The following is a 13,356-nucleotide window of genomic DNA, read 5'->3' as shown; positions in this document are numbered from 1 at the left end:
CATGCTAAAATGTATGATATTAATGTCCAAGTATAATTGAACTGTTTTGATTTTGATAGAAACTCAAAATGTTAAAACACTAAACAATAAAAACAAGAAGATTCACCTGATCCTCTTTAACCTATTGATTATGATCTGCTGTGTTGTGTAATGAATTAACACATATCCTTTTCCATCAAACACATAGATCAGTAAACTGATGTCATTATGTTTAGCTGGGTTCTTTATTTCATGTGTTCATCCTGCTTCCAGTGCAGAGTTTCATGTGTCAAGTTAATTTGGAACATCTGGCTAAAGTCAATTTTCACACCGCAGCAGAGATCACTGCAGCAAAATGATCGTTTTCGTCTAACATGACATTGTCATGCACTCATAAAGTCTGTCTGATTTTAAAATTGAAACAGTATTAAAGGAAAAAACAACAATTATTAAGATCTACTCCACTTTGGCCACAAGGTGCTATAATTTATGCGACACATTTCACAATGAAAAAAGGGTTGAAAGGGTTGAAACAAGGTACAATTTGTAGGTGTTGTAGCATTTCTTGTGAGAATAAAGTCAGTCCATGTGAGTCAGTCTGTCTGCCTCGTTCAGCGACTGGCTCTGAATAAAGGCTCTACCATCACCTCAGTGGAGTGGGCAGCACTGCAGGTGTCCTTTTCATTTGGGCTGCAGAAGTTTCAGTCTGACATTTTCTTTCTCGTTGTCTTCATGTTACATAGCTGACAGACAGAGGCAACAATGGAAGAATAAAACGTGTGAACACCTTTAAAGGCCGCTGTTGCAGATGTAGCTCAAGTATGCTGCACTTAATGGGCCCGTGTTGTTTTGATGTTTGTTTTCTTTTAGTTGGTGTATTTTATTATTTTTTCCGACTCCTACAGATAACAAGCCAAACTGTACATAATGCGGTGTCACATACTTTCAGTACATCTATAATGGTATTTCTTCAGCAGAACTTTTCTTTTTCTCAGCTGTCTGAGGCATCAGCAGTAAATGCCAGATTTTGGTGTCAGCCCCTCAGAATCAAAGAGAGGAAAAAACCTCCTTTTTAGGCAAACTATTCTGCACTGATGTTCAACAATCATGAGGGAAGAAATCTATCACAGAAGAGAAAGAAGAAGAAGAAGAAGAAGGGAAGAGATCCATTTCTGAGTCAACAAAAGCCAAGACAGTCGTGATCACAATCACAATCAAAGGCACACTCCAGTGTTTGCAAAGTGCTCGCTAAAATAGATGTATTCCTGCCAGCGTATGTCCACCTTTGATTGGAAGCACCCCCTCAGTTTCTGGAGACTTTCAGGCAGCTTTTGCCAAACAACAAAAATCATGAAATGACATGTGAGACATAATTGCAGGGGAAGTGTGTTCCTGATCCTTAGATTGGAGTAAATTCCCCTTTTTTCTTGGCTATACATACAGTACAGACGTGACAAACAATCTTTTTTTTCATCCACACTGGCTTTACATGAAACTTTGGTGACTCACCTCTTGCTGTAAATCCTTAATGATTTTGGTCTTTTTCTCCATTTCCACTTTGAGAAATTTGATCTGAGGAAAAAAAATGATAAAAAGAAACAAGTTAGAAAGGTAATCATACTAATTGTATAGCTTTATTTAGCATATTCCTCTCAATGGTAAATGTGTGAATGATGGTGACTTGAGCTTGTATAGCGCTGTTCTAATCTTCCGCATGTCACACCTGATGCTATGTACAGTAAACTGTGATGACGTGGTTAAGTGTCTTGCCCACGGATACATCAACATCTGGCTGCTGGGACTGGAACCCAAAACCTGCTGGTTGAAAGACGACTGACTCTACCACTGAGCCACAGATAATGATCCAAATATTTTTGAACAAAGACTGGAGGATGTTCAGCAGTTTGCTTAAATCTGAGGAGCATGGAGTGATGGTGATGACAATAAACAAAACAAACTGTCAGTATCTGGTTTACTGTCCACCAATTCTTAAGGGAAAGTCAGGACATTTTTAAAATGTTGTTGTTAGAGTCATCAAATGGAAAAACACGCTGAAACAGACGATGACTTTACCAGTTTTAAAATACCAACTCAAGTACCTAACTTGTCGTTGGCATTTCCCAAAAGCCCTTTTTGACAACTGACAGCTTAATTTTTCAAGAACGGCTTGTTACTGTAGTTTATTGCAAACTTCACACAAAATAAATCCACTATTAATCCTAGAAGATTTAGTATTTTTGAGAACTAGTTTTCAGTCAGAGAATAATCCACCTTTGTTCATTTATTAGATCTGCAACTGCAGATTGATGTATGAGGGATTTACTCTGTTAAAGACTTCAGGGCCTACATTCATGGTAATAAAAAAAACATGTCATTCAGTTAAACAATGCAGCTCATAAATGTATTATTTGTTCAGCGTATATGGATGACAATGGAGCTCTTTGGAACAGAAGAAAAGTCTAAGATTTGGATACCAACACCACTTGCTAGTATAGATGTATTTGCTATGTTCACATGCTGAATACAAGTCGATTCATTGTCGTTGTCTGACTAAAACTGGACTTTTAAAATGTACTCGTTAGTAGGTCTGAAATCATACTAAATCCAATGAAGTCCGATTAAAACACCTAGATAAAACAGTTGAGGGTCGATTTACTCTTGCATGTATACACCACAATTGGACACAAACTGGCCAAGGCATTCTGGGCGTGCTCCACAGACCCTGTGCTGGACTTAGTTACGTTTGGGACTTTTATCATTTATCATATAGGACAGCTGAAGAGAGACAAGAAACGTTGGGTGAAGAGAGTGGGGACAACATACAGCAAAGGGCCAAGGCTGGACTCGAACCCACCGGCAGCTGCGATGATGACTATTAAAGCCTTGGTACATGAAGGAGCGCAACGTAACAGCTAGGCCATCCCCCACCCCAGACTTTGACCTGGAAGTCTACAAGACAAAGGTATGATACGATACCATACGATAAGATAGGATATACTTTGTAGTCTCATTGGGGAAAGTTGTCCTTCACTCATGTATCAACAAGGAGAATGCTAGAGTGAGAACCACTCATTCTTGGACAAATGAGGAGACATGGTTTGTATTGTGTCAGCTGAGGGAGTTAAACTTGTTAAAGTACTGGGATGGAAGACAAATTCAGGATGGAGATGTTCAATTACTGTGGATATATGTAATAGATCAATCAGAGGAAGGTCCAACAGTTACTAGCTGAAAGGGGGCATAACACCACAAAGGGAATCAATGGTATTCTGGGAAAAGGACATTAGTCCAATGAATCCAGCTGTAAACGTACCTTGAACTAACTGTGCATGCAAACATATTATATGTTGGTTTCTGTCTGGATTTGTTGGCCGTATTCAAAATATCACCAGACTCAGCCTGTCAGTTCAATTCCACTCTCCAGCACCGTACATTTAAAACATGCAGAAGCGAATGTTACCAGGAGCAAACAATGTTCCCCCTCCCTTTCTTTGTTTCCAATTTCCCCAACCCCACTTTCTAGCAAAGCCCCCAGAGGAGCTGTAAACTAGACCACTAAGATGAGTCACCTCCCAGAGCAGAGCTTGATAATGTCAAAGTTATGTTTAGTCACTGCCCCCAAAACACAAAGATTCACAGAAAGAAAGAGCATCCTGGTGCAGCATTTTGTTTTTTTTCTCATTAACCACGATGAACAAAAGAGAGAAATTAAAGCAGCCTTTTTGCATTAGAGGTTATGTTTCCTTCATGAGTGCAGTGAAACCAGTGTAAGAAGGCAAAACCACTATTGGCGTTTGAGTTAGTGTCTTTAATTTAACCGCCATGGGTGGTGTTGGTGTACAATCAAAAGATATATTGAGTCTCCTATCATAAACTAACACTGTTCCTTGTAAACCAACAGAGGCACACGGGCCCCCTTGCTGTAATGAAACCCAGATTTTCAAATTAAGCTGGCCACCCATCAGGACTTAAAGACTGTTAACTCTGACAAAAAAAAACCTCTGTCATATATTTCATCTCTGTGGAGTCTGACAAAGTTTAATATAACAAGTGTTCAGAAATGTTCCATCTCAAAGTCTCTGATTGCGGCACATACGATCCTCTGAGGCACTTATTCCTGCGACTTTATTTTTCCACTGTGTGCCTGATTTAATAGACCATATGCTTATCATGTCAGAGTGATATCTTAGTTCATCGCAACCCTTATATCAGGAGCTCAGCATGTCTAACTGGTGCAGGCGTGTTGCTCAAGTTTAACAGCCAGGCAGAGGTTCAAGAAACCAACTGCAGATGGGAAACCTTGGCTGCCACGGGCTACAGTATATATATATATAAATAAAAGAATGAATTCTCCCTGTGTGAGAGAAAGCCAGCTCAAGGTTTTCGTCTTTCTTTCTTTTTTTCTCATACTGAAGGATGTATTTTTGCAAGCTGCGCGTCCTTGAGAGAGGTCATCGAGATAGTTGGGCAACAAAGGGGAGAGATTCATGGGGCTGGTGACCTCAGAGCAGGTATGCACCCCAGGGAACTGTAAACTAAGCCTCACCGGTTGACTCACATACCCAAGCGGGCACGATAACATCAGGGTTTGATGTTGGTGCCTTCAGTCACTGCCACAGGCCCTGGCAATGGTTTAAAAAAACATTCTCCTGCAGCATTTAGGTTTTTAGTTAAAATGAGTAAACACAGGGGCTGAATAGCTGCTTCTATACATTTCCATTTCAGTGTGATGGATGCTTCTATTTTTATTATTATTTAATGCATTTTAATGCTCCAGAAATCTGCCAGCTCCAACAGCTCCTGCAATAATGGATTTTGTAATGTAAGAAGAGTGGTGGGTAGGGAAATAAAGCATTGCATGAAGTACTGTTTCACTCTTAAATTGATATTTTTGCCTAATGTGGCCTAAAACGTGTTTCATGTATATTGATGCACTTTAACCATGTCGGGATATTTCCAGCGGTACCAAAGCTTTTAATTGAATTAATTACTGAAAAACTTGTATCTTAGCAGATGTATTTGTTTAATTTCTAATCAAAATATCAAAATATGTTTATTTAAAGCCTATTTATTTATGTAAATAATATAATATTTATATTATGTTTATTTTAGCCTTCACCTAATTAGTCTTAGTAAAAAAAAAAACATTTTAGTATTTCAAATGCAAAAAAAAAACAGGGGATGCAATGGTCGTTAGAAGTTGAGAAATCTGCTGATGAGGCAAGATATATGTTTACCTGTTGAGTATGTTGAAAAGAGATGCCTAAATCTAAATGAGTTGGTTTATCTAATTTCAGGCATGTTTTAATACATTTGCCATAGACTATAATAAGTATGACCTTTTATTTTACTTCTGTATCATGCTGTTGTTTGTTCTCTGGACCTCGAGTCTGTCATAAAGCTTGATGAATTGATTGATGTCCATGTATCGTCTCTGTGAAGATGTACTAAAGCAAAGCGCTAGCTTTAAACTAAATGCTACGGCAACAATTATATTCCTTCTCTGAGACAGGAAATTTGTGTGCAATAAAATAAATGATATGTGAAACTTCCTCTTGTGCAGAATGAGCAAATGTACAGTCAAACCCTCATGCAGAATGGTAAATATACTGTAGGCCCGATCTCATTGCCCACTTAATGACATACTTTACCTCTTTTTGTTTCTGCACATAGAATCTGCTAAAAAAAGAGATGAGTCTTCAGTGTCTCAATGGTGATTCTCTCTGGGGCTTTTCCGATACAAAGATTTCCTTCTGAATTGTATGTGGACATGAGGAAACTGAAGCGGCTACCGTATTTCAATGTTATGCTAAACGTGTGTGGCATTTGCATGCTGCAGGGGTGTTCTTTTTAATCTTGTAACTCGGCAGGGTTGATGAATACCATTTAACAAAACATGAATGTCAAACACAAACCATAAAACCATGCGACTGGGATTTGCTAATGGTCTAAGGAAAATGGCAAAAATGTCAGTTGAAATGTTGCTGTACTATTGTTTATTTCTGTCCAGCCGGTTTATACACTGGTGTATAGCGAACCTTACATCAGTGCATGAAATGAACATGAGAAATGCAGCTATAACTATGTGACTATAAATACATTAAATACATCAAGTGTGTCAAAATAGAAATAATGAATATCAAAACAGCTTTGAATGGCATATTTAATGGAAAATAAGATGGGGTGGGGGGGGGGAGAGAGTGTCAGAGTATTAGTATAAGTGATATGCTCCAAGCATGTTGGAAAAAAAGCACCTCATCAGCCTTGGCTATGGGAAAGGGAGCACGGCTGATTTTTTATGTTTTAATTTTTTGAAATTGTATTACCGAGTGTTTGATTGAATTTGCAAGACAGTGTGTAAGATACCTGCTTGAATTGAATCAGAAGCAAAGTGCCAAGTGATTGAGGATCATGAATAGATACAAATTCAGATACTTTAGCTGGAGAGCCAGGGCTAGATGGAGGGCTAGATAAGTACATGCGCTTAGGTTATAACGCCTTAGTCCAATCTCATTAACTTTTGCGTTGGTGGGTGCGAGTAGAGGGACACAAAGTTTCTCTCGCTATTCCTGAGAGTTTGAATTAAGTGTTGATGCGTGTAGGCGAGAGAGCAGGCTGCTGTGTAATGAGCGTGGATCACTGAGGGGCCTGTGTGACAGGTGACGGAGCGGGTTAGCCAAGGCCGGATGTTGATGGTCAGGTCGCCTCTGTCTTACCGTGGCCTGCTGCTTCTCCGCTCTCTCATTTGCCTCATCCAGCTGCTTCTGCAAGGCTGCCTGCAGGGTCTTCATCTCTTCTCTGTCAAGTGAGAGGGAGGTGAGAAACACTTGGTTAGCACATCCTCCTCACACTCTCACAGGCCTCCACTGCTCTGCCACAGAATGACTTTCTTAAATGTAACACTGTTGAGAGAAATTTTGCGCAGAAAGTGATCTGCTTTGAGCAATTGTTACACATTCACTCTTGGGTTAACTTCTGTTGAAAAAAAAAGAAACAGAAAGATATTATATTGGATTAAATCAGGCTCATGCGTTTTGTTGGCAAATGTTTTGAGACTCAAAGGGTAAGCTGTATGAAAAGATATTAAGAGTAAAAGTGGATGTAATCACAGATTTTGTATTATTCTGAAAGGCAGTTTGTGAAAAAGAAATGCTGAATTAACGTTGTGATTTTATATTGGGGAATTTTCCATTCTTTAAATATCAGAATTGTATGTCATTTTTCCGTCTTATGCAAATGCCACCCTTTCCTTTCCATATCGGCTTCCTCTACATATGCACACAGACAGAGGCCCGGCTGCAGCGTTTTTATGTGGAACTGCTCCTTCAAGTCCCATATTTCTTCATTTAGTTTCCCACCACTATCTGACTGTGTTGTCCCGACCACCGCGCGACGCCCAGCCACCATCATCCGACTGTCTTGTCCCCACAACCACCGCCGTCCTCATTCATGCACGGCCTGCTCCGACCTCCACCTCAGCTGCAAGGAAGTGTGGAAAACAGGAATTCGCGAGGAATACAAAGGAGAAATCTTGCCTTAAACCTTATCTTTTGTAAAGCGTCTCGAGATAACACTTGTTATGAATTGAATATGAATTGTAGCTATATAAACAATGATTGATTGATTGATGACATTGAAACTGTGGTAAAATTGATTATTTTGCTGGTGATGTCAACAAATACCACCAGATGTGCAAGATGCTAAATTTAGATGTGGGACTTACTGTTCAGGAAGGCAGAGTGGCCAAAGCATTAGACATGACGCCATTATGCCAATATTCACAAGGTGAGGTGTTTGTACAGTATTTTCAGCTTAAATGCTTGCTAAGTGTCCCTTCTAGTTACATTGGACAGAGTTTTGTCACATTTTCCCCAGCAGGGCTTCTTTGGGTGCATCTTTTAATCTTTTATGTTGCCCTGTTTAATTCAAAGGATGAGCTGCAGCTAACATTTCATACAAATGGCTGGTTTCTCAGAACATAATGCATAGTTTAACAAACACACCAAGACAAATACATCCCAAATGGAAAACTGGACGAGATTTGAGGTCAATAAAATAATTTATGGAGAAAATAAAAATTCATTTTGTTGCATTATGTAGGAGCCTATAAGAATTTGTAACGCTCCACACAGATTTTATGAATGCTGTATGAAGACTGGTTCTGCATTCATTACGCGTTCAACATAAATGTGAATGCATTAGAGTGCAATTGGTATTTCAGTATCATTTGATGCTCCTGTGCAGAGATAACAGCAATGCACACTGAATTATGAATCAAGTGGGCAAGTGATGTGGGTCAGTGGATTCAAAAAAGCTTGTCGAAATCACATCACACAGCAGCCCAGTTAAATTTAAGGTAACAATCTATTTACTGTTTCCATGCCTGGCTGTAAGTTTAAGAGTACGTGACGCGGCTGTAGTCGGGCAGGGGTGTAGTCAAGCGGAAGCCTCTTTGAAGGGAATACAGCAACCCTCGATGTTTGTGCGGAAAGGATCTCACTGCTCAACAGCCAGATACTCTTACATTTCATATGCCAATGGGCTTGTCTCTTGGCATAAGTTCAGCCTAGCACACATTTTTCTCCACGGCGACCAGGCAACCACCCTTGCTTTGGCATTTCATTGATATTCCTATCGCCTGCATCCAAGACTTGGAAACATTTTGCATAAACAAGATCAACACTGGCCAAACTGACAGAAAAGGGCAGAGTAGAAATAAGAGATTGTCATTCCAAGAAGCACAGGGTTGTGATTATTTGACAAGTGAACACAAATAGGCTGACAGCATTTCAATCTTTCCTGAATTAATTGTTACTATTTCTAAAACCTTAAAAAATAGCATTTTTTACTGTCTGCTCATGGTGTGTTTCGCTGTATTTTTGTTGCATTACAGTTTGTAGCAATATTATTTTCCAGAAAGCAATCAAACCCCCGTTAAGAGTTGTCAAAAATAAATGACTTGCAATGAATCACCTGTCTGAATGGCCCGTGATGCAGTCAGCCGGTAATCACACTTGACAGACATGGAGCTCCAAAGATGGATTAATAACACTTTGGAAAAACAGCACCCCACAAATGCTAGCTAGGCAACATGGAGGCGAGCATCTGCAGCTTTATGGTGTTTTAGCTTGATGACATGTGAGAGCTGCCATGGGCGGTGGTGATAGGCTATTGATTGGCTATTGGGATACAGCGCACAGGAGGGCAGGACTTCAATCTGGCTGACATTTTCAGAGAGCATGAAGGCCACAAATGACTCCTAATCATTAAAAGTCTCGTTACACACAACATTAATCAGACAACCCTAACAGGTAAAGCACTCTAGGTAAACACTTTTACAGATGGCTTGCGAGAAGATGAAGTGCCTGATGTTTGAGGGGATTTTTCATAGAAATGAGGAAGGGCCATTATTTTTGGATATACAAGAAGGTTTTATGATTGGATTATGAATTACCCAGCTGCTTTTGTGTATACTGCCTTTTTATTAGTAGACTGGGCAACCCCTTAGAACAACCAGCATCAATAATAGTGATCAATGACATGAAATGGGATCGCTCATCTCACCGACTTGAACTGGGCTTGAGTCCATTGTAAAAAGGTGATTTTCTGTTTACCATTCAGTATTTACCCCTGAGTGAATGTGATGACAGTTGTGGAGTTGTTTCTTTTTGCCAGACAACTGTCAATTAAATATCGTCAGACCTTGTAATTTGAAACTTAGGACATTTTGTCATTTTCCTTTTTTATGTTTAGAAATGTGTTATGTTTTGAAATTGCCCAACCCTGCTTGAGAGGGTTACAGCAATTTATTGTCACATTATTTCCATTCTTTAGTTGCAATCAGTAACATGGCCAAAGAACGCATGAAAACACTGGTCAAGGGTTGTGAATAATTCCTTAATTCCATAATCCCAGAGAGCCTGTAAGAATAGTGTTATCTTAGGGATACTCAACATGAAAACATTTAGAAAAGGTTCCCTAAAGGTTGTTGGATTGTACTGACATATGTTATATTGACAATGTAATGTAATTGATGTCCCGGTATAAGGTTCTTTATATAGTATTTGCATCCAATACAATGATTGGAAAAGGTTGACTTGGGAGCACTGTTGTTTTTCCCCCGAGTCTGAACCATGCCATGACCTCCTTTGACATCCCGTATGTAGGAGCTGTGCTATTTTATTGTCTTGTTTCTGTGTCTTGCTGTGAGGCCAAACGCCCTTAGGGGACGAATAAAGTTAAAGAGAAAGATCGTGCACACACACACACACACACACAGTCCCAACCAATCCAATTTACTGAGACTTTGACAGAAATAACCCTCCTTGGTAACATTATAATCCAAGGTAAATCTTACAGTTTAACCTTCGCTTGGTTCTTGTAGAAATGCACCTTGGAATACATAGTAAGGTCTACTCTGTAATTCTTACATAAGAAAGCTTTTAACTCTGACTTTTGTTTTAGCCATGAACCAGCTATTTTCTTATACCTTTGTTCATCGTTGGTGCAGATGACTCAAGCTGGAGAGTTTCATGGCTGTATGAGTGGTACAAAAAAAAACCCCTCCATCTCTGAGTCATGTAACGTAGTCTGATTGAAAGTAAGACTTAGTGCCTAAAAAAGCTCCTTACTTTTTTCCACTCTATAGAGATTATTTAAGATTCAAATCAAAGTGCTCTCAGGTTTGAATATGAATTAACATAATGTAACATTACATTAGACTTCATTAGAGGTGAAGCTGAGGATGCTTTGGATTTGATTTATTCATCAGCCATAACTGATGGTTATTATAAATCCCTGACCTGCATTAAGATGACATTTATAGGCAGCATGATACTGTAGGTGACTTGTGACAAAGTCATTCATGTTGCCTCACTTTACCTCTGTTTGTGGCTGAGCTCCAGAATCCTCTGCACATCCTTCTTGGCCACTGAGTCATCGTTTTTCAGCGACTGAAAGAGAACAGTAGACACATGGTCATGCAATATGCAAAAGTTTGTCTTTCCAGGAAAACAAAAACCAAGAACTATTTCAAAGAGCCAACAACAGACAGGGGGAGGTAAACATACTGCATACACTCACTTTGAACTGTACATGTTTCCAAATATATCCAGGTTTTTTTCCAAGGTTGCTAGTTCCTTGAAGGAAAAAGGTAAAAAGCTTCTGTAACTGTGCCAGTCATTGGAGAACTAAGTACTGTAAAGCAACGTCAAAGCACCATAGTGTAATGAAGTGAAAATTATCAAATAATGAAGGAGGTGTAAAATGTTGTTGATGCCTGAAAACATCTCATAGCCCATAACAATCTGAAACCATAACGAGGGTACAGGCAGATGAGCAGACCGGGTTCAGATGGCGCCTCAGCACCTGCCTGATGGGTAATTATAGATTAGTGAAGTCTCTGATCGCCCAACAAGCCCTCCAAGATATTTTTTATTTGTTATGAGCTGAACAGTAATTTCCAGACTTCTAAGAAAACGTGGACTCAAAGGGAGTGATAGCTTCTCTTTAAATTATGCTTGAAGGAGGTAATTAACACCACATTTCCATAAACTCTGTTTCCTCCTGTCGCAGAGGAGATGTTTCTCCCCCTCCCTCTCCAGTCCCACGCTTCACTTCATGTACATTTAGAATATTGAACGGAGCCAGCAACTGCTCTTGACAATAGAGAATATATAGTCCCTTCAGATAAGCTCATATTATGTGAAAATTGTTCAGTTAAAAATACAAAAAAAAAACCCAGCTTAAATAAGCTCCTTTGTTCTCTCTCTTGCTATATCCTCTTGAATTCAATGATTTGTACCATTAATCATAAAGTCCCCCTGCACCCCTGTCAACAAAACAGGGTGAAAAAAGCTCACTCCACACATTTTAACAAGCCTTTTATTGCCATCTGAGAGCAGGCTTATGAAAAAAGTTTACAGTTTGGATTAATTTTCAGTTTGAGTTTTGGATTTCAGAAATCCCCAAACACACACTTTGGCCATTTTCCAAAGCAGACCCTGGATGTAAAGTTAACAAGCCCACAGTGAGCTGTGGTGTTCCCGTTTAGTGTCATGAAATTCAAATCATAGTTAAAGCATGCTTGAAATATTCAGTATCATCCATCACCCCACTCAGCAGAAATTCTTTCATGGTTGGACTTTTTTTAAGCCTTTTTTTGTACTCATCTTAGTATGTTTAATTAAGAGCAAAGTTCCATGAGAGCCTGTTTTTCTCTGATCGAGTTCTTACTCTTCTAAAGAAGTCCATTGAGAGTAATAAAAAATAGCTTTTCCACGAATCCAATAAACAGAACGTGTTTTAAGTAGACTTTAGACAAACTTGAGATATTTTTGGTGATTTCTCTCCACTCTTTCACAATTACTTGGCACCATAAACAACCCATTTAATTCGCCAAACGTGCTCTTTGGTAACACTGGGTGAAATGCAGCTAGGAGGCTTTTGTAGTTATGGAGCTGAGCGTAACTTCAAACAGGAAAACTGGTTATATTCTCTCACACATTTATTACATTTCTTCATTCAACTTAGCCACTCCATCTCACTTCCACCATCTCCCCTGATGGTGATCAGCTGATTTTGGGCATTGACTCTTTAAGTAATAATCCTACCTGATTCTACCACAACCTCTCTCAACCAATCATCCTGCCACGGTCAAATTTTTAAATCCGTTCTCTCTCTTTCACAGTCAGTTTGTCATTTCAGTGCAATTGCTGCGACCCTCCTCCTCCACTCCATTCCAGCTCAGCAGAGTTCAGATACAGCCTCAGAAACCCACTCCTCATCATATCCTGCATTCTCACAACACTACCACCAGTGTCTAGGCTCCAAAGGGGGTATCCTATCCTGCTGTCGGCTTCATTACCCCTCCGAGTGCATGAAGTGTCATGATGGAGTCGAATCCCCAAAGACTTACTTTATTTCCTAAATGTTAAACAAATAGTTGTTCATTCTTAAGTAAGTCTCTCCTGATTGAAATAATAATATCTCCAAGTGAATATGGCGATCCCATAGCATTCCTACATTTTTATGCCAAATAAAAATGAAGACATTTTTTTCTGAATCACATTGTTTGTTAACATAAAGACATACTTCATGAGATCGCTGACAAGCTACTGGACTCTAAAGGACTCGTCCAAAATCCTTTCTGTGTGAAAAATTCCCCCAGGTGATATGACTACAACAATGAATATATCCATCAAAACAGCTCCTTTTTACTTGTGTGCACATGTCACATAATGTTACTTCTCAAAGCACAATCCAATTTTTTGCTAAAGCCCAAAGAAAGGTGCTGGACAAGAGAAGCCCTATTATTGCACTTGCTTCAAGAGATCTCACCCTAGAGCTGCTGCCAAGACAAATCCCTCATCACACAAA

General features: G+C 39.4%; 1 protein-coding gene across 1 annotated transcript in view; it reads right to left on the bottom strand.

Moving 5' to 3' along the window:
- luzp2 (leucine zipper protein 2) overlaps positions 1-13,356 on the bottom strand; it is a 174,577-nt gene that overhangs the window by 70,916 nt on the left and 90,305 nt on the right. The window contains exons 3-5 of the mRNA XM_020643214.3: positions 10,861-10,931; positions 6,696-6,777; positions 1,489-1,551 (exon numbers count right to left, since the gene is read on the bottom strand). Of these exons, the coding sequence (XP_020498870.2) occupies positions 1,489-1,551; positions 6,696-6,777; positions 10,861-10,931 (216 nt within the window). The remainder of the gene's footprint in view (positions 1-1,488; positions 1,552-6,695; positions 6,778-10,860; positions 10,932-13,356) is intronic.

This window comes from Labrus bergylta, chromosome 3, assembly GCF_963930695.1.
Source record: "Labrus bergylta chromosome 3, fLabBer1.1, whole genome shotgun sequence".
NCBI classification, from domain to species: domain Eukaryota; kingdom Metazoa; phylum Chordata; class Actinopteri; order Labriformes; family Labridae; genus Labrus; species Labrus bergylta.
The sequence above is the reverse complement of the archived record's forward strand: the minus strand, read 5'-3'. Positions and strand labels throughout refer to the sequence as shown.